The sequence below is a fragment of the Temnothorax longispinosus genome, chromosome 8 (assembly GCF_030848805.1).
Source record: "Temnothorax longispinosus isolate EJ_2023e chromosome 8, Tlon_JGU_v1, whole genome shotgun sequence".
In the NCBI taxonomy this organism is placed as follows: domain Eukaryota; kingdom Metazoa; phylum Arthropoda; class Insecta; order Hymenoptera; family Formicidae; genus Temnothorax; species Temnothorax longispinosus.
In genome coordinates, this window is record NC_092365.1 from 15,285,951 (window position 1) to 15,308,536 (window position 22,586).

The 22,586-nt window shown below is 48.1% G+C and overlaps 2 protein-coding genes across 4 annotated transcripts in view; one reads left to right on the forward strand and one right to left on the reverse strand.

The window, feature by feature from the left end:
• Positions 1-13,178, reverse strand: part of Tdg (Thymine DNA glycosylase) — a 110,440-nt gene extending 97,262 nt beyond the window's left edge. The window contains exon 1 of the mRNA XM_071787215.1: positions 10,984-13,178. Coding sequence (XP_071643316.1) covers positions 10,984-11,186 — 203 coding nt within the window. The 5' untranslated portion in view covers positions 11,187-13,178. The remainder of the gene's footprint in view (positions 1-10,983) is intronic.
• Positions 1-22,586, forward strand: part of Dnmt3 (DNA methyltransferase 3) — a 120,538-nt gene that overhangs the window by 87,433 nt on the left and 10,519 nt on the right. The window contains exon 1 of one of the 3 annotated variants that reach the window (XM_071787214.1): positions 15,743-16,115. The exons of the other annotated variants lie outside the window; for them this stretch is intronic. Within the exon in view, the coding sequence (XP_071643315.1) occupies positions 16,041-16,115 (75 nt within the window). The 5' untranslated portion in view covers positions 15,743-16,040. Of the gene's footprint in view, positions 1-15,742; positions 16,116-22,586 lie in introns of those variants that run through there. 3 annotated transcript variants of the gene reach the window in all.

The following is a 22,586-nucleotide window of genomic DNA, read 5'->3' on the forward strand; positions in this document are numbered from 1 at the left end:
CGTATCGGCCGAATTCGTGGTCGACGCGAGCGATCGTAAAACACGATCGGGCGATAGGCGCAGCGCAGAGCTCGGCCGCGGCGTGGCGTGTGCGTTAAGTTGACGTAACAATTGCGGGTTACGGTCACGTTCGACGGGAATAATAATGCGTCGAGATAAATACTTCGGTGCGAGGCCCTCTCCATTCGTGTCCGAACAATTAAAATCGCGAATGCGGCGCGGTGCGGAAGAATAATTGCCATGATTTGCCGGTACCTTAATATAGCGCTTTTAATACCTGCCAGGTAACGTCGTAATTTCGCTATTCGGTTCCTAATGATTCGCGTTATATAGCAAACTCTCCGGAATCAGTACGAATCGCAGCGTCGCTTTGATTCACGTGCGAGTCGATGCAGAAAGGGCCTTTCATTATCGCAAGCTGCTTAGGATCTGCGTAATATGCCGAGAATCTCGCGTTAATGTCACACGAGATAGAACGTCGGGAAAATAGGCGGAAATAAGGTACCTATATAAAATAGAATTCTTTTTTTTTACCGTTTGTTTAAAAATACATCTAATATATTTAACTTCAACGATCTTTTTATTTTTTATATTGCTGTCAGTCGCATTAGCCAATGGGATAATAATTTCTTTTTACTCAATAATAATGTTATAATCTGGAAAAATGGAGCTATTGTAATACTAATAGATTACAAGATGATACGATTAGGCAAATGTGCATTCGAACAATTCAAATTGCGTTGCATAATTACGCAATTACCGAATAGGTTGTTTCGTTTTTCGCCCGTAGGACGATTAACGATAATATGATCCTAACTGCCGCGACACGTCATTTACGAAGCTGATAAAAACGCTTTTATGTCAATGTATGCGAATCGCTAACGAGCGCGGGCAAGAACTCGTCGATTCGTTGATTTTTCGCGTTCACGACGGAGATCGGTCAGGATTGGTCCGGCCCGATGTTGTAATACCGCGAAAAAAGTGAAGAGCGCGAAATTATGCATCGGTGACCCATTTCGGCGAGGCGGCGGAATATGGAAGATCACGGGGACATTATTTCGACGAATAATGGTGGAATAACGGATAACGAATTTTCGTTCTATTTTCGCGATCAAACTTATGTCACAGCGAGTTTGGATAATGAAGATGGAACGTCATAATCTTATTTCATTTTCTCGTATTATAAATCTCGGTCTCTTGGTTTTATGAAAATGAATATCACCACCACATAAATACGACCGCACTTATCAAATTACCGGAGCTGTAACTGCAAAGTTTGCACCTGTCAAATAATGGCACACCTATGACACATGATATTAGAAAATTAAGAAAAATTTCTCTCACGCGTCGTATTTTCGTACCGCGACAAATAATTCATAATTCATCATCGATTATTCGTGAAGGCATTAATTGACTAGATAATACAATTAATTAAAACCAGAATCATTATAGAAAGGGAAACAAATTTTCCATGCATAACACAATGCAAATATAGGATCTTGGGAAATAAACAAGCTATATTGCAGCGAGCTTTCGAGCATTTTTCGAACGTAATTTCGATATATATACGCGAAGCGAATAATTTAATAGCAATTTCGAGTCTTCTCTTATGATCGAATGGCTGTCAAATATTAAACTTGTTAAGACTTCGAGCGTTAATATTTGGAATAAAATTCGTTCACATTTTCGGGAGAAAATGATTTTCCGCTGAAGTACTCGCGATAGACTCAGAAGTGGAGGAAGGAGGCAGGATATGTAACGGGGATGCGTGTCACCTGTCGCTTTCTACAAGATGCGCTAAACGCCGTTGCGTCGTCGCCGGCGCGGCTCTTACCTGGAGGTTCATCGAAGAAGATTCACGCGAATACCTGAGACTCGTAGGTTATTCATGTATTCCAAACTTACGGAATATATGAATAACTACTGTCGGGGGCCCGGAGACGACGAGAGGGAAGCGGAGGAGAGAGCGAGAGACGGGAGAGAACGAGAGAGAAAGCGCGGAGAGCTCGATCTTATTGATAAGGTCGATTTATCGGCGACACGTGGCCGCGTTTACGTTCACTTCGCCTCGTTTTTCCGGCCGCGTTCTCTAGCCGCGCGCGCGATTCTCGGTCCCCGGGAACCATTCGTTTCCTCCACGACCCGACATTATCCGCGACGAAAACGTCCCGTCCCGTGCACCACGTGCTTTCGTTTACGTGTCCCAACTGCCTTTCTTCTCTCGTTTTCGTATTTTCTCCTCCTTCGATTTTCTTTTCTTTCCTATACAATGCGCATAGAACATAGACAGAAACCTATGGTGCTACTGTATGAGTTACTTCACTCTTCTAATTGATCGATACAACGTAATTAAGAAATATTGAAAAAAAAAAGTTAATCATTTCCGAAACGAACTTAACTGACAATTTTTAAGCTAACGTTGATAGAATACTGTAAGACATTCTCGGACATTTTAGTTGGTAGATAACATTAGCGTGTACCTACAATCATGTAATATCACAATTCAATTATTTTAATACTTGAAGAAATATTTTATTTTTTAAAAATAGGAGTGTGTTAATTGCATAAGTCGTCGCAAAATTGCCCATTCTGGTCGTTTAATTTCTGAATTCCGTTTCGAATCGCCACGCATGTTTTTCTTACAATGAGTTTAACGTTTCTCGAGTTTTCCCGCGAAGCTTCATGTTCCATGGGCATTCTTTGCGGAGCAATCGTCGTTCGATATTCTGTGTTGTCGCCGCCAGCCTCGTGTGCTATTGTTGCGCGTTTGCTTTTGTCTTGCCAAGGAAATACCACGCGATCGCCGCGTACATCGCCAATTACATATCGATCGGAATTCTCCAGAACCGACAATTTTGTTCCGCTACCTACATTACGGCAACTCAAATATGTCAGCCCGAACGTAAAACCGTTGACAGTCGAGTTACTCGACGTGTTCTGTTCTGTTTTCACAGTCGGATTTGCAATAACACGCTATCCCGCATCACGGTACTTACTGTAACGACGCGACGTATCGACTGGCGGTATCGCGAAGGAATTTGTATTTTGTCGTTTCTTCATTAATAGATTTAAGTATTGAAACATCGATTATGTCACACGACATTTCAATCTACTTTGTCATTCACGCTGTCATTTCGAACGATAACGGATATCGTGCTGTTCAGCTTGTATTTATCGAAAAATTATGCGGAGAGTAATCATGTAAAATTGCACGCGACGCGTGCGAATATTGTCTTTGTGTCTCGCCACTTCGTTATTTATTAACGAGTTCGAGCATAGAGCACTTTCGCTATAGGATGTATATCCTCTAGGACAAAGGTTCTTTAAGTTGCATCGCGTCGTTTAGGGTGGAGGGGGGAGAGTTATCAAGAAAAAAAAGTAACAATTAATACCGTACGTTGCTATTTGTCAGCGAGAGTGTCAGTTGTTTTAATGTTACGATGATTAACAATGATGATAGGTTGTATGCGCCAAATTACATAAGATGACAGGACGATGGAAAAAGTTCGAGGGCCTCTGCCTTGTGAAAATTACAGGCTTCACAAGGTTTCACATTTGATCAGCCTCATACGGGGAGGCGTGAAATCGCGTTAAACGCGTCAGGTAATTACCCGTGGTGGAGGTTTATTTCTCGCCGCCGCGTACGCAAGTTTTAGAATTTTGTGAAACCCGATGGAAACCCCATCCGGGTTGGCAACGGAGCCAGCAACGGGAAGAGCATGATCCTGCCAACCAACACACTGTGGTGGTAGTGGGATCGAAAGGAGGCGGAGAGCGAAGCCTGTCATCGCGGTAAAGGATTCGTCCTTGCTGCACTCGCTCTCCCCGCCTACTTTCAACCTCGCAACCGCATCGACGATGACGACGTCGACGACGACGACGACGTCAGTTCACTATGCGCACGTTTTTCTCTTTCCTCTTTTCTCTCTCTTTTTCTTTTTTTCTTCCTCTCGTACGGCGACTCCAAAAAGTCGAACGGCTCCATTCGCTCCGGTCTTTCTTTTTGGTTCTCGCGAGAGAACAAACGGCGAGAAAGTTCGGAAAACGCGGTGACGAATGCGCGGTAGTCGCGCGTACCGTCCCCGCCGCCAACTATCTTCGTCGTTAATCTTCAAGTATTCTCAAGGAACTCCGTAATGAATTTGCTAGAAAATGGGGTAGACCGCCGATGTAGGTGTGTGTGTATACACATCGGGAGCGTCAGATAGCCTTGACCTATTGGCTCCCCCAAGTCTGGTCCAAACTTCTTGCGGCTTTGGCTTCAATTCTCCGGAGACTCTTCTATACATCAAACACTCTCCGCTCTCGCCGCTACATCCTGACTGCGGTACGCTGTATTACGTCAGCATTGATAGAAATTGATACGGTAAAGTCAGAAGCTCTCTAACGTTTGTTTTTTTTATCAAGACGTTCGAAAGGATTTCCTTTTATTGTTTCCATATCGCGCATTTCCATCATCTACAAATTGTGGAAGAAATATATAACTGTTGCCTCTCATATTCACGCAGAAATAATCTAGAGAATAAATATGTATATACGTTTCGTCATTTTAGATAAAATTTGGAAACGCAATTTGAACAAGTTTTTTAGTCCAAATATGAAAACATTGGATCGTTCTGACATTATTATACTTGAAAATTTATCAATCGTAAAAAAAATACGTTTTTCTTTCAAAAATGTAGCGTTATTAATCTATGTAATCAGATAACACACAACTATGGAGTTGCGAAGAAAAATTATCACTAATTGCTTCACGTTAGCCACGTATAAATAACGTAGCGAAAGGTGATTTATAATGGCCATTATCGGCCTTTAGTTATGTAATTGTAAAAATTTTTTATTAAAAAAAAAAGGTGAATCTCTTTCTTACTTTCTCCGCGTAGAAACGAGTTTTATTCCACTCACTCTCAACACATAACTCTCGTCATATAACTTTTTCTACTCTTTTGTAATTGCAATGCCCGATTACATTTTATTCAAGTTTATTCAGGACTGTGTCTCTCTTAACGTTTACATCGTTTTATATCTCAAGCATGGTCGTCCTTGCCGCGCGGAGGAGATTGTAAGGAGGATTCCGTACATCGCGTTGAAACTTTGCTGTCTCGAAAACTAGAGTAACTAGACGGCGACGTCCCCGGTGAAAAATGTGCGCCACATTGTAACGACACGTGGCGGACTCGTTCCCGAGAAAGCACGGCGACTTTCAACGAGGAGGAAAGTATACGCGGGAAGAGTTCCGCGGGTTGGGATAAAACTCGATTCCAGGATCACGACCTTCAGCTGCGCCGGTAGTTTTCGGACGGGACTTTATAGACTCTCGCGATCGACATTTTAATAGAATAATAAAGAAGAAGGAGCACGTGCCTGTGTGTTTTGTTGCTCTTTTCGCGCTATCGCGCTGCGCGCGAGACGAGAGCGGCGTGTTATTTACGTCAATAATTCCGCTGCGCTCGCAAAAATGGAGCGCGACGATAACCTCCTCGGATCCTAAAACGGTTGCATAACGACGTGTGAAATCATTGCCTATGAAATGACATGGACGAGCACACTTTCACGACAGTAGTCGAAAAAGTATTACCGGAAGATGAAGTGGCTAGAGAATTATGTTAACGCGGACCATTTATCGACGACTCGTGACGTCGTCCGACTATTTTCAGCGAGGTCGTTCACATAATTTAATGACAGAGGGAGAGAGAGAGAGAGAAAGGACGGGTAACTTATATAATACTCGAAAATGCATAGCGACAATCTCTCTCTTCTGGAAGCGCGAGAATTGGCATATTTCGATCGTATTACGAATCGCAATCGCGGTTGCGATTAATGCTCATTGAGAAATTAAATTTGAATTCATAAAGATTATGCGCTTATGCGGCACTATCAGTTTCGTTATCTCGATGCTCGTCGAACGTGTATCTGGGAAGTATTTACTGGTAAATGTAGTCGGAAACGTTGGTCTTTTCAACAGATTCTATCCATTGATTACATTCCGCAATTTAAGGATTGCGAGGCGCGCGAGGCGGACCCGACGGCGCGGCGGCGCGACGAATGCAAATGCACTCGCGTTCCTCAGCGAAACGTGATAAAATTTGCAAGCATCGCTCTCGCCAGAACTTTGCAATTAAATACTAATCAGCATGGCTCGAATCTAATTTCGGTGCGGAAGGATCGAAAAAGACGCCGAACGCGTACGAACCGATAGCGATTTCGCAATCATTCGGTGATGCAATTAAAACTTCTAACGCGCAAAGTGCATCGCGGGTTTCTCCGTTGATTTTTATTCATATCAAATATCAACCTGTTAATTTTCTTGGAGTAAATAAATTAGGGAAAGTTTCGTGTATTTCGAGAGAAGATAAATCCGGACGATAAGTTTAAGCTTTTAAATTTAAATTTTTCATTTCCATTTATAACTCATATTTCATTTGATTTTTATCCGTTAAGGCGGCGTATTGCTTTTTTTTTGTACAGGAAGAGAGGTAGACCTTACAGCTTGTCTATCGTTGTTAGATATTCCCCTCGTCTCGTCGTACGTTTTTGCGCACGTGCGCGCTCTGATCGAATTATGCTTTTTATCGGGATGAGCGTTTAGCAAATCTATCGATATTTCCGATCGCGAGGTAATCGAGTTTAGCCGGAGACTAATTTTCAGTAGCCGGCCGAGTCAAGTGAGAGAGCGCGCGCTCCCCTGATAGCGATAAAGCAACGCACGCTTTAATTATCGTACTGTCAGATTCGCTGTGCGTCCTACATGGAAATTGTATTAAGCTATTTCATCGAGCCGTCATAATACCGCATAATCGAGTTATATGTCTTCATGCCGCGCGCGATACTATATTCGCGATAATTGAAAAACCGCGGGGCGCGATTAATCGGCGACGAATCGACGCATCAATCCGGCCCGCGCGAGGCTTAAAAAGAGCACGTGTCGCGGAAAAGTCGCGGGAGCACGCTCCCGTTAATCGCGATACGACCTCGCCTCGAATTTATCTCGACGTTTTTGCGAATTAAATGACCGCGGCAGAACGAGTGATTGCCGTGATTTTTGCGGAAGATCGATCGCGCACGTGTCTCGCGAGTTCGAGAACGAGAAAACGCGACGGTTCTGCACTGAGCGTAGAGGACTTGTCGATGCAGTGTCGATCTGACACGCCGCGACGCAGAATAGAGCGGGAAAGAGAAAAGAGGAGAAAAGAGAGCTCGTCGCCGACGAGATTCCGCAAATTATACTGTTTAAGGAACGAGGGCGCGACCGGACCTTGCGCAACGAATACAAATGCAGAGCCAGCCGGCAGCGCGTCCCTTTGGCGCGCGTGACGAAATTCGTAAAGGAGCTCTCGAAGCCAGCAGCTTCCATCATCACCCCCCCGCGAAGGGTATACCTACTCGCGGGGGATTTCACTGACACATGAGGGAGAGAGAGAGAGAAAGAGAGAACCGCTTTGGCGACAACGTGATAATACTTCTGAACTTGGGGAGGACGAGAGAGGGAGGGAGAGAGAGGGAGAGGCTAGCTCTCGCTCGTGGAAGAAAAAATTCGTCGGCCGTATCTCGAAAAAGAGACCGAGAGCCGCCGGTCTACACCGAAACTGGTTTCGTAAGTGCCGCTTCGGCAATAAAAAGAGACGGGAAGGTAGAAAACGAGGGAGAGACAGAGAGAAAGAGGCACGTAACGCGACCGCATTCACGACGAGCGCATTTACATGTTACGTAAAATTTCGTTGGGACCCGCGATACACGACACGCCGCAACGACCGGCGATCTCTCTCTCTCTCTCTCTCTCTCTCTCTTTCATTCTCTCTCGCGCGCGCGTACACGAGATGCTCGCCTCTCGGCCCATTCGCATCTCAATGAAAGTCCAGATGACTTTTGCCGCGGGAGATCACGGGGAGAAATCTCTGTGTGGCGTTCATCTCGCGAGCTTTTGAATATGTACGAATTTAGAACAGGGTAGACAAACAGATTTAATCAAAACTTCAACGGTGCGACGACGTAAGACGCGTGACACAATCGATAATAATACTTCTTTCGGTGAGAGTCGTCTAGAAAGGGCAGAAGAATATTCATTTATTTACACGGAATTTATTCAGAAGTTGGAAGAGTCGCAATATACTTCCAACGAGCTAAAAGTCATCGGAGGAAGGATTAAATCACAAAAGGCTCGAATAGTATTTTAAAACAGATTTATTTGCAGTCATTTTTTAGGTGGGTCTATTGTTATCGATACACTCCCATTATTCATCGATCGTATGTCATTTAAAGACGCGAATTTCTTCTTTACAGCACCTTCAATCACCTGTTCAAACTTCCATTAATTTAGAGATACCCTGTGTAACGCATTCGCGCTACGTATTATCGAAACGTGTCTTTTTTTTGTGTATCATAGAGACACACACGGGTACTGGGACGACGATGTAAAACGTCCGATTTATCATACGTTCGATAGCTTGTTTTAATGTATCGCGCCGACAAAAACATTGCAAATACTGGCGGACTGAAAAAAAAAGGCGGAGCTTTTACTCCAATTTTCAAGGATGATAGATCGTCCCCCGTATTTCAAAATTGGAGCGGAACGAACGTACGCTTTCGGCTCGCCGGTTTATCGCGCTCCTTCTTTTTTATCCGCACGACGTTTACCGCGCCGCAGCGTTATTTCTGTCTTCGCGACTGACTCATCGACGTCTCGGAAAGAAATGACCCTTGGTCGCGATACCGTCGGGCTTTGCATGCTTATCAGTCCGCTCGGCGCAAAGGCGAACGCTATCAGAAAGAACATTCCCGTACAGTCGTAGGCCGTAGTTTCAAGTTCGTCGGCGGAACCTTTATTCACGCCTTCGACGCCGTTTATTCCGGATATGTCGTAAATCAGATTTTAAGACTTATCGAATTTGCATAATACACGGTTCGGGATGCTCTTGAACAGGATTCAGGCGTCTTGCCGGCTTTCGAAGTTAAACGGCTGGCATGTCGGATGTCCCAGAAAGTCTGTTAAGGCTCAGGAATATGTTATTCGCGTGAATTCAACCAGATAATTCGATGCGATATGCCTGGGCCTTGATTAGGAATTCTTATCTTAATATTCTTGGGAAGTAGCTCTTGTAGCCTATGAAAAGGAGATTGGTCATTTAAAATTCAACGTTTCGTGTCATAACAGAAATAACAATGTGATAAAACCGACGAGCAACAGTAAGCAGTGCGATGACATTCGATCCTCGCACGATTTTCTATTTTTATTGCCGTTTATAAGCCGTTCGCACGACTTCTTCTACTTAAAGCCACTTGAGGCCACTATTTATAAAGTCTGGCAAGTTCCTCCCGCAGCACATCGTGTGAATCTACCGCGTGCTTTCTTCCTTCTTCTTCTTATCCCATTCATAAAGCAAGAGATATTGAAAAAGAAACGGCAAGAACAATTTCGCTTTTGCCGGGTGGAAAGGGAGAAGAGAGGGAGAGAGGGGAGGAGAGATTTTCTCTCTCGCCGAGAAGAATTCACCTGCTGATCTAAGTCGCCATTTGTATTGTCCGCGTATATTGCGGGAACATGTGGCTCATAAAATCGTATCGCGTCCAGCCGTTTCCATTCGAAGATATTTCTGTGCGCGCACGCGGATGCGGATAAAAACAAATATGAATGGCAGCGATACCGGCGGCAACGTTATACGCCATTCGACCGCGTCGTTTAAAAGGTTAATGTCGATATCCCGACGAACGTAAATAAACATTTTTAGCGGCACGACGACACTCCGCGGAATTCGATCATTCCGACGAATCGGGGAGAAAAAAAATCGAGCTACGAGAGGGAAAGGCGATCGTCGTGGAATCGTCGACACACCTTTGCCCTCGATCCTTTCCCCCTTTTTTTTCTCCCCTTTCGAAGCGCAGTCCTCTTCCTACTTGATTAAAATTGTTTAATTAAAGACGTCCAGGAAGTAACTCGTCTGAGTTCGACGGTAATAAGAAGCGGCATCTGTACGACAGATAACATCGCCCTTCGTCGCTTTATTACCCTCTCATCTAATCATTTCGCGACAAGAATCTTACCTAGAAATGCAACGCGAAAGGGACGCGCACTAAATTATACCGTCAGGTGGAGTTAACGCGAAGGTTCGTGTGTAAGAAGCTGTCAAGGTCGCTTCTTCGAGACGAAACGAATGGGTTTTACGGGTTTTAGTGTTCGGCAAATAACATTTGCCGCTTAGTTTGGTATACGAATATAGTTTGCCGTTTAGTGGCTGGTGTATTGATGCAAAAGCCAGACGTGTTTGGACAGCATCTACCCGGTGGAAAAAGCGAAATAGGTTTACCGGTTATATGTTTTGACCGCAAAAACCGCCTGGTTCCTGCAACAATTGAAGCAACTGGTCGCAAAATCGCCTTCATTATTCGCCTATATGACGAAAGAGCAAAATACTGAAGATACATTCGGCAATTTCAGGTTCTTCAATTCCGCGATCTACGCTCAAGGTGAACGACTCGTAAAGCCCAGTATCTAAATTTTATTGTATACGTCTCCGAAAACACGAGTTAAATTCTTTCATGTTAAGCGACGTTGTACAATATTAACGTGATAATTAATTAACCACAATGCACCTGCATTCGCACATTTGTAATGCTTGTAATTTGCATAAACATCCAACGATTCCAACGTTCGTGATTTCCTAAGAGCCTACTCCAAAAGCCCCTACAAATTTCTAAGATGTAGGGAACAAAAAGGCTTGAGTAACTTGGCGCGCCGAGCTGTATTTTATGTAGCGACGCGAGAAGAGATCCCTGTAGCTTCGCTCTTTTACGAGAAGTCTCGTTCGTGAAGTTAACAACTTGGACGCAGGTATATACCCGCGGCTGGAAACGGCCGTCTCTCGCGCGTGTAGCCGCGCGTTGGCCAAAGCGGGCTCTCTCGGGCTCGAAGGTCGAACACTTTCGAGCGTCGAGCGCGGGTTCCCGGCATCAGTGCTCGAAAAGAACGGCAGAGAGGCGGATACTTACATCTTGTAGTGGTGCTGCATGTGGTGGCCGACTAGGTGCATGTCGGTGGCGTGCTGCTGCTGCTGCTGCATCTGCTGGTGCTGCTGCTGTTGCTGCTGCGGCTGCGGTTGGTGCATACTCTGATGATGGTGAGTCTGCGGGGGGTCCAGGCTGGATGCACCCAGCAGGGTAGCGCTCTCCCTGAACAACGTTGCCACCTGCATCCTGGCTGTGTCGTTCGCGTTGTCGGTTTCACCGGAAGCGATCTGCCGTCGGCCGGCGTCGCGACGTCGCTCGCGTTAAGCTTCTCCTGTATCTCGGCGTCGCGTGGACGCTTCCTCGCTCGTCGCCGAAAACGAAGGCAGCTCGTTCTAGGCTAGGGACACGGGTCTAGGTAATCCCTCCGCAACGTGAATGTGATGGTTTCCCTCCGTAACGACGAAAGCCCGTACGTTCCACGCCGCGGCTCCGGGATCGATACTGGCTTCGAGATCCCTCGAAGGTGATTATTAGGACCGCGAGTGGTTCCGAGAAAGGTCTTCCGGATCGCGTGATCGCGGAATGGTCGCGGTTGTGCGACCGCCCTCGCCGCCGACCTCTTCTCGCGCGAGTCTTTCGATTACCGCGACCGCGAATGTGCAAATAATATCCCTCGCTGTCTCTCTCAATTGCTAGAATCGTGGATAGTCACAGGATGCGATATCCAGTCTTTAGCGACAGCGATCGAAGAATATATTTATCGGACACGCGAATTTCCACCGATGACGATTCGCAGAATGCGCCGTCGGCACCCGTCGTGCGCGTTCTTCGCTCCGACGCCGAACACCTGATTCCGGAGTAACACCTGATTAACGATCGCGGAACACACCGCGGCCAGCAGCACGACGACGCTCGTCGATGCTACCGTCGCAGCGACGGAACCGACGTTGATCTCCTCTCTCTCGCTCTCTTTCTCTCTCTCTCTCTCTCTCTCTCTCTCCTTCTCTCTTCCTCTCGATGAAGCCCGAGGAGTCGAGAACTCAGTCGAGACCTCGCGAGGTCGTCATCGTTGGCCTCGTCGCAACGACCGTCGGCGACGTTAGCAGCATCCTCTCCGCGAGGTCGCGATCGCCAGCCGGAACGCCTCCGCGCCGACAGGCCGGAAGCCACGAAAGTCTCTGGCTCTCCTCTCTTTCCTTTCCTCTCCTCTCCTGGGGCCCGCTGGGGCGCGCACGGCCTGGGTCCACTCGCACACACTCACCGGAGGCGCGGACGCGCTCTCGCGCGCGCAACACGCGAGCCGCACACGGGATCACTGGCCGCGCGCGGATGGTACTCGGTTTGGGATACTTTCTTTCTCGGAGGAGTTTCTCTCCCCTCGGCCTCTCGCGTGCGTTCCCCCTTCTTTCTCTCCTCTCCTCTCTCCTCTCTTCTCTCCCGCCTTCCCTTCCGTTTCACCAACGTTTATATTATCGTCCCTTCGCCCGCGACGCGATGCCGCCTCGAATTCGCGCACTCCGTGTCGTCTGTCATGTTCTCGCCGCGGCCGTCGCGCGCACCTTTTGAATTACGCGCACCGCCCGCCGTCTCGCCGCACCACCGTCGATGCGGTGCGGTGCGGTGCAGCGCGGTGTGGTGTGGCACCCACGCCCCGTTAAAGGCAGGCCGCGCGAAGGGTGGTTGGCGCGTTATCGCTCTCGCGGCGCGGCGTGTGCGTGCCGGCCACGTCGCGCGAGGCACGATGTATGACGCTGCCGCGCGACGTGCGACGTTAGATTGCACGTCGACCCTGTCGCGATCGTTGCTCGCTCCGCGAACTCGCGATACCTCGCGCGAATGCGTCACGAGTCGAGTTGAGACGTGCGTACGGTACGTACGTACTCTCACGGCGCCGCGTGAATCCTCCTACGAGAGGGACTCGTTCGCCACGGAACACGCGCGTACGCACTGTGTTTTCGCGGACGACTCGCCGACTTCTCCGTCGCTTTTTGCGTTTCTCCTCCGCTCTCGCGAGTTCCTCTCCTCTCTTTCTCTCTCTCTCTCTCTCTCTCTCTCTCTCTCGCTCTCTTTCGAGCTCTCCTGCCCTCGCCTCCGCGGCGCAAACTCTCCCTCTCCCTCTCTCTTTCTCTTTCTCTTTCTCTCCCTCTCGTCGTGTAAACACGCGCGCACACACACACCGCGGAATCTGCAACCGCGGCAGCAAGAGTCGGCACCGCACTGCTCGGCCGTATCGCTCGCTCGGCCGCTCGAACCGCACCGCTCGTACGTTTCCGTTGTTGCTCGACGACGTTCGGTCGTGTTCGGGTTCGAAGCCTCACGGCGGTGGAGGCGGTGGAGGCGGTGGCGGCGTGGCGGCGGCGGCGGCGCGGCGCAGCGCGGTGCGGCGTGGCGCGGCGGCTGTGGCTGGTCCGGCGTACTCCGTCCTTCGCTACTCCGCACTCTCGCCGGCCTCCGTCTCTCTCCGTCTTGCCCTTCCTGCCTCTCCCGTCTCCGTCTCTTTCTCTCTCTTTCGCCATGCGCATATCCGACCGCCTCTCTCTACCCTCTCTCGAACCCTCACCCTCCTCTTTCCCTTTTCCTTCCCTCTCGCTCCTCCCAAACGTACTTCTCCGTTTCTTCCTCTTCCTCTCGCTCCAACGCACGTGCGCTTCCTCTCTCTCCTTGTCGCGCTCGCCTACCCTCCTTTTCTGCCACAATCGTTTCGTTTCTCTCTTATTCCGTGCCTTCGCTCCTTTCCCCTCGTCTCTCTCTTCGTCCGTCATCCTCGCCCACCTCCCACACCCACCCCGCCCTCCTCTTTCGCCCTCTTTCTCCCCATCTTTCTTCTTCTTTCTTCGTACGTCTCTCATTCTTCTCATCCTCCATTTTTGTCTTTTTTTTTTTTTTACGACTGTCCTCGTCCCGCTCGCGGCCAAGGATAGCCGATGAACGGTTCGACAGGGCTAATCGATCGCCAGCGATCGATGGTAAATCGTGGCACGCGCCCCAACGATCGATTGAGATAGATCGATCGTAAGTGCGGCCCGCACGATCGTTACCCGTGCGGCTACGTCGGCCGCATCGACGATAAGGCACCACCGCGAGAGCGAGAGCGAGGAGAGAGAGAGAGAGAGAGAAAGAGAGAGAGAGAGAGAGAGAGAGAGAGAGAGAGAGAGAGAGAGAGAGAGAGAGGGACGATATATAACGGTCACTCTCCGCGCGTAGCAGTTAACGACGAACCCGGAGCCGAATTTACAACGGATCGTACGTCCTTTCCACCTATGGACCGAGGACATTATGCAAATGAGTCGCGCGAGCGGCGAGATTGTATTTGCGTGAGGATGTCGCAACGGCAGATTCTTGAAGATGCGACCGGGGGGGGACGGGTTCGCGCTCACATATTTACGTAGGTGATCTTTTTTTAGATTCTATCACTAGCGAGCCTCCTTGAGCCTCCCCAACTTCATCTTCGTCTTCGTCGTCTTCTTGGTCTTCGTCTTCGTCGTCTTCGCCTTAAGTCTTCGTCTTCATCTTAGCCCTTATTCTCGTCCTCACCTTCGTCTTCGTCGTCACATTGATACGTCTTATATTGGCTTCTGTAATCCACTGACAATGCTGACAGTTTCGTGGTCGTAAATACGGCTCTTCGAAATATATTACTGTCTATGTAACGGAGAAATTCTTAGATAGAACACTCGATTCAATTCAATTCAGTTTGGGTCGATATGTACGTGTGTAAAATTACGGGCGATTATCGTGGCAGAAAGTTTTGCGAGAAGTATGTACGCATCGCGGAGCAGCACTCGCTGTAAAGAAGGTCGTAAATATTGCAAACAGAGTTCGACGGCGAGTTTGGATTCGGATGATGCATTCTTAATTTCGACCACTGAAAATACTCCGTGGGGTCAACGTATTACAAGGCCTCGTGTCCAAAATTATATCAACGATGCTGCATTTCCAGGTGCTATCTACCAAAAATACCAGGAAGTCGACGATTTTTAGGGCCAGTCTACACGAAAATAATTTTCAGCAATGCGCAATTCAAGTTCGTTCGAGAGTAAAATAACATCTCTTTATTCATTCTAACTGCATTTTCTTAAACATCGTTTAATCCTAAGTAGATTGTTCTTTATGAATACAGAGATTTTTTGCAGGTGGCAGATAATGATTATGCAATCATTTGCCAAAGTAAATTACCGAACAAGTCTCGAAAATGGGAGCTTGTTGAAAATGATTTTGAATTCTCTGATTGCGCGAGAGTTTCGAATTGAATATAAAATAAGTTGAGGTATATATATATATATATACACTGGTTTAGAATGGTGAAGGATGAAGGACTGAAGTGCGGCTGAAAGCGCGGGCAGACCTAGTATTATCAATCGGTTTTCCCAGATACATGTATATACGTCTCTCATAACGCACACCTATATCTTCCCTACGTTTTCATTATTCCTCGCGATGTAATCCCGACGACGCCGATAAACAATTAACGATTGCGGTATTAATCGGCCGCGTCGCGATGCGGCTCGCCGATCCTCATCATCGTCGTCGTCGTCATCGTCGCCACCGCCGCCGCCGCCGCCGTCATCGTCGTTGATCGCGAGCGGCGCGATCGATCTCGCGAGGAGAAACTGGCTGAATTATTATTTTCCAGAGTTGATTTCCGATTCTGTTCTCCGCGGGACACGACGACGGTGTGCCGCGGTGTGCTTGTAACCAAAATAAACCTCGTGTGTACGCGAGCGGTCAGCGAACGAAAAAAAAAACGGAGGGAAGACCACGAAAATATCGGACGGGGTCCAGCTCTCGCGCGAGATCGATCTCGCGCGCTCCTTTTGCCCGTCCTCCCCGCCGTCCCGGATTCTTATTATTAATCGATTGGAATTATCGATCGCCGGCAGTCATCGTCGGTCGTCGCTGTCCGCTGCCTTCGCCCTGGCCGCCGGCGGCACGGCGGCACACACCGGTCCGCTCCGCCTGGTTGCACGACCGCCGTCGCCGTCGCCATCGCCATAGTGCGCCGCTCGCCGTCACGTTGTGCGTATGCGTCAGCACGTACAATATCTGCGTGCACACGTAGCTCGGCGTCCGCGTTTGCGTCCGTGTGCGCGTTGTGTGCGATGCGCGCGACCACGAGCGCGCGGATGTGTTGCGACGGAGCAAGCGCGAGACAGAGAGGAACGGAGAAAACACACGTATGTATATACCTGTGTACGCACGTGTGAGTGCCTGGCAGGGTGTGGGTGCATACGGTGACCCTGCCGCGCTGGATGAGTGGGTGGAAAATCAGGGACGTAGCGAGGATCGACGAGAATCGGCGTGCCCGCGCGAGAAACGCTCAACTGCGACGCGCGTCTTCGTGCTTTTCAACATCTCGTTGGACCAACGTAACGACACATTGACGTTACGTTTTTGCCGTACGAAGAGAAGCTTGCGCTCTTCGCGAACGCGACATTGTCGCCGCTTAAAACGTTTCTCACGGTCGCGAAATCTCTCATTGTCTGTTTTCGCTTTCCTCTCTCTTTCTTTCTCTGCACACGCGTGCATATATCGCACATTTCGCTTAAAAACCGGGATGCGCAAAAAGCGCGGTCAAGCAGAACAAATGTCGTGTTTCGGCGAAGTTTATTGACCCGGCTTCTTTCGCCAAAACATTATCTACTATATTTCTCTTTGTACCTTATTCTTTTTTAGACATTTAATATTTAATATCACAAATCTCTTATTGTCTGATTTTCACGAATTGTCTTATTATTAAATAAAAACTTTTCGGCGTGTCTTAAATACCAAGTATTTCGAAATGTATTCAATTAACCTTTACGTCATTCTCGTTACGTGACTCCGTTTTGTAACAAACGAGAATTCACGTGCCGGACTTAACAGTGTTCCACACGATAATTCGCGCTGGATCTCCCTCTGATTAAATTTCCGAATCAGTCTCTTCAAGACAAAGTCGCGGTGAAATTCTACGTATCGGGCATTCGCTCTTTCTCCTTTCTCTCTCTCAAGGGTGTCAAAGCCAAAATCTCTTGACACGCTCCTGCCTGGAGCGACACGTGTCCGTGTGTGCGTGTGCGTGTGCGCATAGCCAGGTTGCCACGAGAGGAGGCACCGAGAGGGGGCGAGAGAGACGAAGGGGGATCAACGAGCGAGAGGGATGTAATGGTCAGGGAGGAGAAGAGGGTGATGTTCACGCGTGGGAGGAAGAGAAAGGGTTCGAGAGAGAAGGAGACCTGGTGTGTGGAGCATGCGTGTGCCAGAAAAGGACGACGCGATTGGACGAGGAACGTCGCCTCGCGAACGAGAGAGAGGAAAGATCAGCCGAAGGGGGGGATAAGACTGGCACGCGAGAAAGAGGGATCCAGTCGGTGGGACGGTGACGGCGATATCGTCGAAGCCCACATACACACGCATACACACACATACACACCCTACACACTCACCAGCGGATGCACACTGAGCCGTCAAGCTCGCGCACTACAGACTGCCAGACTCCCACCACGAACTTTTGGAAAAATCAATAGAATACAAGAAAAGCCCATGGTGCGCCAGGCGAGTGGAGCCCTCTCCTCTTCCACCCTCATCTTTCCCCTCTTTCTCTCTCTCTCGTCTTCGTTCTCGCTTCTGCTCTTTCTCTCTCTTTCTCTTTACCTCTTTCCGTCTCTCTTCCGTGCCTCCCCCTCACCCACCACCCTCCCTGCTTCTCGCCGCATCTCTCGCGCGCACACGCGGTGTCCGTGTTCGTCACTGCTCGCGACGAAGAGAGGGAGAGCTCGCGTGTATACACTGGCGATCGACGGAGATAGGCGGCATGCGTGCACGCACGACGGCCAAGGACGGAGATAAGGACAAGGGGTCGGAAAGAGAGGCCAGGGGAAAGGAGGGGTGGCGCAGGATTGTGTGCGTGAGACTACGAGCGTATCCGATAGTATCCAACCGAGTTGAACAGAGAAAGAGCGAAACGTAAAGCTGAAAGAGAGAAAGAGAGAGAGAGAGGAGAAAGAAGGAGAGAGACGTGAAACGCGGATCATGCTATGAGCTTGGTTTCGTTGAACAGGGATGGCGAACGCGCGAGAGAGAGAGAGAGAAGAGGGAGAAAAATGCGTTCGTGTGCGCGTAATAGACGAGGCGGGGAGAAAGAGAAAGAAAAAAACCATCGCGGGAGAGATAGAGAGAGTCGGAGGATACTCGCGGATACATACACGACTTCATGCGTACCTAAGATGCGCGTAAGTTTTGTCGTTAGGCCGGAGAGAGAAGGAGAGAGAGAAAGGAAGAGAGAACGATAAAGAAGGGAAAAGGGGGAAGAGAAAGAGACGTATGTTTGTCTGTACGTATGTTCGTGCGCGAGAAAGACAGGAAAACACGGCGGTTCGGCCGAGCTAGCGCGAATAGCTCGCGACGGGTTACGTAGGAGCGTTCGCTAATGGGCAGGAGACGAAGAGCCATATGCAACGGAGAGATGCATAGGAAGAGGAGACAGAGATAGAAAGAGGGATGCTGCGCGCGCGCGAACACGCCTTGCCCGTGTTGGTGCACCGAGCAGAAGATTTGCACGGTTCAACAAACGCCTCTCGCTTATGTATATGTGCAAAACTATGTACGAATCTCCTGGGATAAATCGCACGTGTACATAGGACGCGCGCACTGCACGCGTATGTGTGTGTTGTGTGCATACGGTGCATGGCATGTATGTACATATGTATATATACATATGTATACGTATATATTCACATATATATGGACACTCTGTACATACGGTATGTCCCTGACCAATCGCGGCTCCTTTTAACGATGGACTGCACGAGTGAGTAAAAAGAAGTGCGTTTGGCGAAATTTTGTAGGTTGAAACTTAATTAGAATTAATCACGGTTAGGAACACCATCGGACATTCGCGTATCGTTTGTTCCGAGCACAAGATAATACCGCTGCGAAGATAATACCGCATTTATTCAGATTACGGTACATTGGTACACGATTAATTACTATTTCTTTTTCTGCTGGAAAATTAATGCGTTTACTTTTTTGACACGAATCTTCTCTGTAGTTTGGTTGGTCAGGGACACTGTATATATCGGGCACTGTATATTCACGGGGGTTGAAATGGGACACAGGAGGTTTGTGATGTTGACTTCAAAAAGACATGTCTAGTGTATTATCATCTTTATCGTTTCTGACGTATTCCCGTATGCGTGATAAATAAAAAGTTACAGACAAAATAGGAGAAAATGAAAAATCTCCGAAATAAAAAGTTTACTAGGTCGGAAGTAGAAATACATTTCTATAAAATGATATGCTTCGTTAAAATAACATTGTTAAAATAATTTAGGCACATTCGAAATTTTAATATAACTTGATTCGTTGGCATTGTCATTTTGCAAGATACTGGAACGAGAGATATATTTATTATCTAATTTGTTGAGAAACGAGGGAACTCGATCACAATAATAATTCTCTATAAAACGACTTAATTAGAACTAGAATTATTTGGAACTGTCATTATTGCGACTGGTGATGTTACATCCTTGAAAGTGTTAGCATCCCGCTTTCCCGACACGAGAAAAACCAACCATCAATTCGCGGTGAGAAAGAAGGCGGGTATACAAGCCGTCTTTACCAAGCGCACCACTGACCAAGAGCGCGAACCGCGTACGTGCGTTTTCGCTCGGTGGAAACGAGAACCGGGACGACGCGGTTGGGGTCCCCCTCCGTGATTGTGGTAGTGCAGATTGCTCTCGTGTGCACCGCCTGCCAGTCACCCACGCCATGTTCTTGGCCCCTCCTCTCCTCTACAACCGCATTTTTCTCGTAGAATTTTTCTCGATTGCAAGGAGAAAAAGCGCGCGCGGAGTTGTCTACGATTTATTCTTTCGTCTAGATCACATCTGGGAAAGGGTCGTAGATCACGCGATCACGCCTGAGCTAGCGTTCGAGTATAATTTTTGCGGGCATGCAGCAAACAGTCCAAACAGTTCGAGGAGTTTAAGATAATAGAAATATCCCAGTCGGTCCGGCCGGTGCTGGAGATCCGCAATTTTTCCTCACCTATTTTTATAGCCGGATAAAATTAACGCGCGGGATTTTTAGCATGCGCGGAATAATTTTGGTATTACGTTCTCTTAATTGTGCCAAGAGTATCCGGATGATATATTTGACATTCTGGTGGCTGGAAAAAATATTCGTATGTAGCCTGCCGCCGAAATGCATTATTAATTGAAACAAATGCGTTTTGTCGCGAGTATATACTTTCATCAGAGCTCTCGTAATGAAGAAGTGTCACGAAATAATTAAACTTATGATGATACAACGTCATTTCGTGATACTCATGCGATGCTCGATTTTAGGTGCTCCCAAGGCATCCGTCTCGCTTTAGAAAGAAACCGTAGGGGATTCGCCGTATCGAATTCATTCGAAATGCATATCCGACTGCCCCTTCCCTTCGCATGATCGCGACGCTCAGGGTTCCCGATTTTCCGGCATTTCATTTTTTTTCTTCCTTTTTCGTCGGGGCATCTGTTCGAGTAATTACGGAGAGAGACGCGAAGGGCGACGGTGACAGATCCAAGCGGAATTGGAGCTTGGCTCCTACTAAACGGAACTGACCCAGCTTCGCGGCTTACCACCCTCCTCTGATCTGCCTCACCCTCTCGCTCTCTATCTCTCCCAGCCTCTCGTTCTTCTCTTCGTCCTCTCCGCCCCGCTCGCGATCTCCGTCTCTCGTTTTCCCCCCTCTCGACGTTCTCCCTCCCCCACGGTCGGCGGCGAGACACCCTCGAGAAGTTTCAATTTATACGGAAAGTCGTCATGACCGAATGCACAAATACGTGCGCCGTATCCCGGCCGCTTACTAGTTCCATTCATATCAGCTGGCACGACGTAAACACGGGAGGAAATCGCGGCGCAACGAGAGATTCAGCTTTGCGCCGCGAGTCATCTTGAGCTTACGTACGTCACATTACGGCGTGCTTTCGTCGCACACGCTTTAATTGGCTTTCGAATGAAGGACTTACGGGATTTTATAAACTATTTCTCTCAGACCGCCGCGTCGTGATTCTTCATCCGATGAGCCCCCGACAAATCCAGATTACATTTAGATTGGACGAATAATCGAAACGTCGGCTTCTCTCCAAATATCCGAATTAATATTTGAGAAATATATTAAATATAAATACTAGTCTTTCGCCCCGTATTTTCGGTTAGATCATTCTGGTCAATGAATGTTTCAAACACTTGGGTCTCGAATTCAAATACTCGAGTTACGTTCCATTGATGTCCTAAAGCATTGAAAGAATCCTTGTTATTTTTAGCATATATCGATCACAAAATTCAAATTAAATTTAAAATATGCCAAATATATCTAATTTAGATTATATTTAATGAATGTTGGAATTTTACGGTATATTCGGCGAATATATTTCGAGCATTACGCGCGTACTCAAATCGCGTACGTTCAAAATCTATATGAAAATTCACAGAATGCAGAGCAGCACTAGTTCAGACGCACGCGATCGAGGATCGAGCGGAATGCGACTTGCATTCCACAATTTTGACGCACGGCGCCGGACACGAGTATGAAAAGGTAGCGAAAGGCCGACAGGATCGCACGCGTGATCATTCAGTTTAAAGACTTTGAGGGGCACGCGACGAAAAAGAGCATTCCTTTGCTGCCATCGCCAGCCGAGGGCTGGCGGCGTTACGGTTGACGCCTTTTCTCGGTAGAGGTAGACGAGGGGACGGGAGGGGGACCAGACCGGGAACACCTGTCGTTATAAATTACCGCGATGTGTTACGAGTAACGTGGAAGAGTGGTTGCGCGCCGGCCTTTCTCACCCCCCCTGCCCCCGCGAAAATTTCACGCCCTCCTATCTCGCGTATTCTCTTGCGCTCTCGTTGGGAAATAATTTAAAAAATAATTCTGCATAGTTAAAAATGCATTACGACTGTAGGAAGAGATTATAAGCATGGAGTGAGAAGTGAAAATGGAATAACATCAAGAATAATAATGTTCATGTTTTACATCTGTCATATATCACAAAGACAGAAGGGATGATGATAAGTATAACATTTATGCAGATGTTATATGTTTAAATGTATTAGGTATACTGAAGGAGAGAAAACGTGATGATAAATACTCTTTGCACCTACATAGCTTTTCGTTTATTTTCGGCCTGGGCGTATGAGTTACTCGGCGTGAGAAATTAATATAAGTGGATCAAGTAGTCAAAAGGTAGACACGGATCAGAGGAGGAACGGGAGTTCGCGACGATAAGCAAAAATTCGCAGATCTTCAATAATAATCAAGTCTCCTCGTCGTTATATAGGCGCGCGTATACGCGAGCGGCGGCACGTCGAGAATCTCACCGTTTTCCCCGCGTAATGGAGCGAGGAATTATTTTCGGCCCCGAAAGTAAAGGGAGGGTGCCGGGTATATTATCACGCGCCGAGGAAATCTCCGCGCGGCTTTATCTCGGGGCGGGCCGGGGCCGGGGCCACCCTTCGGCGCGGCGCGGCAACGAAATTCTGAATACGTCACTGGTGTCAACCCCCGCGCGCGCGGTAGGCAGAGGGTCGCGTACCCTACCCCCGTGTCTGCGTGTCTGCGTGTGTGCATGTGCATACGTGTGCGGGCCGCATACGGCGGGGTGTGCACGGCGCGGCGGTGAGAG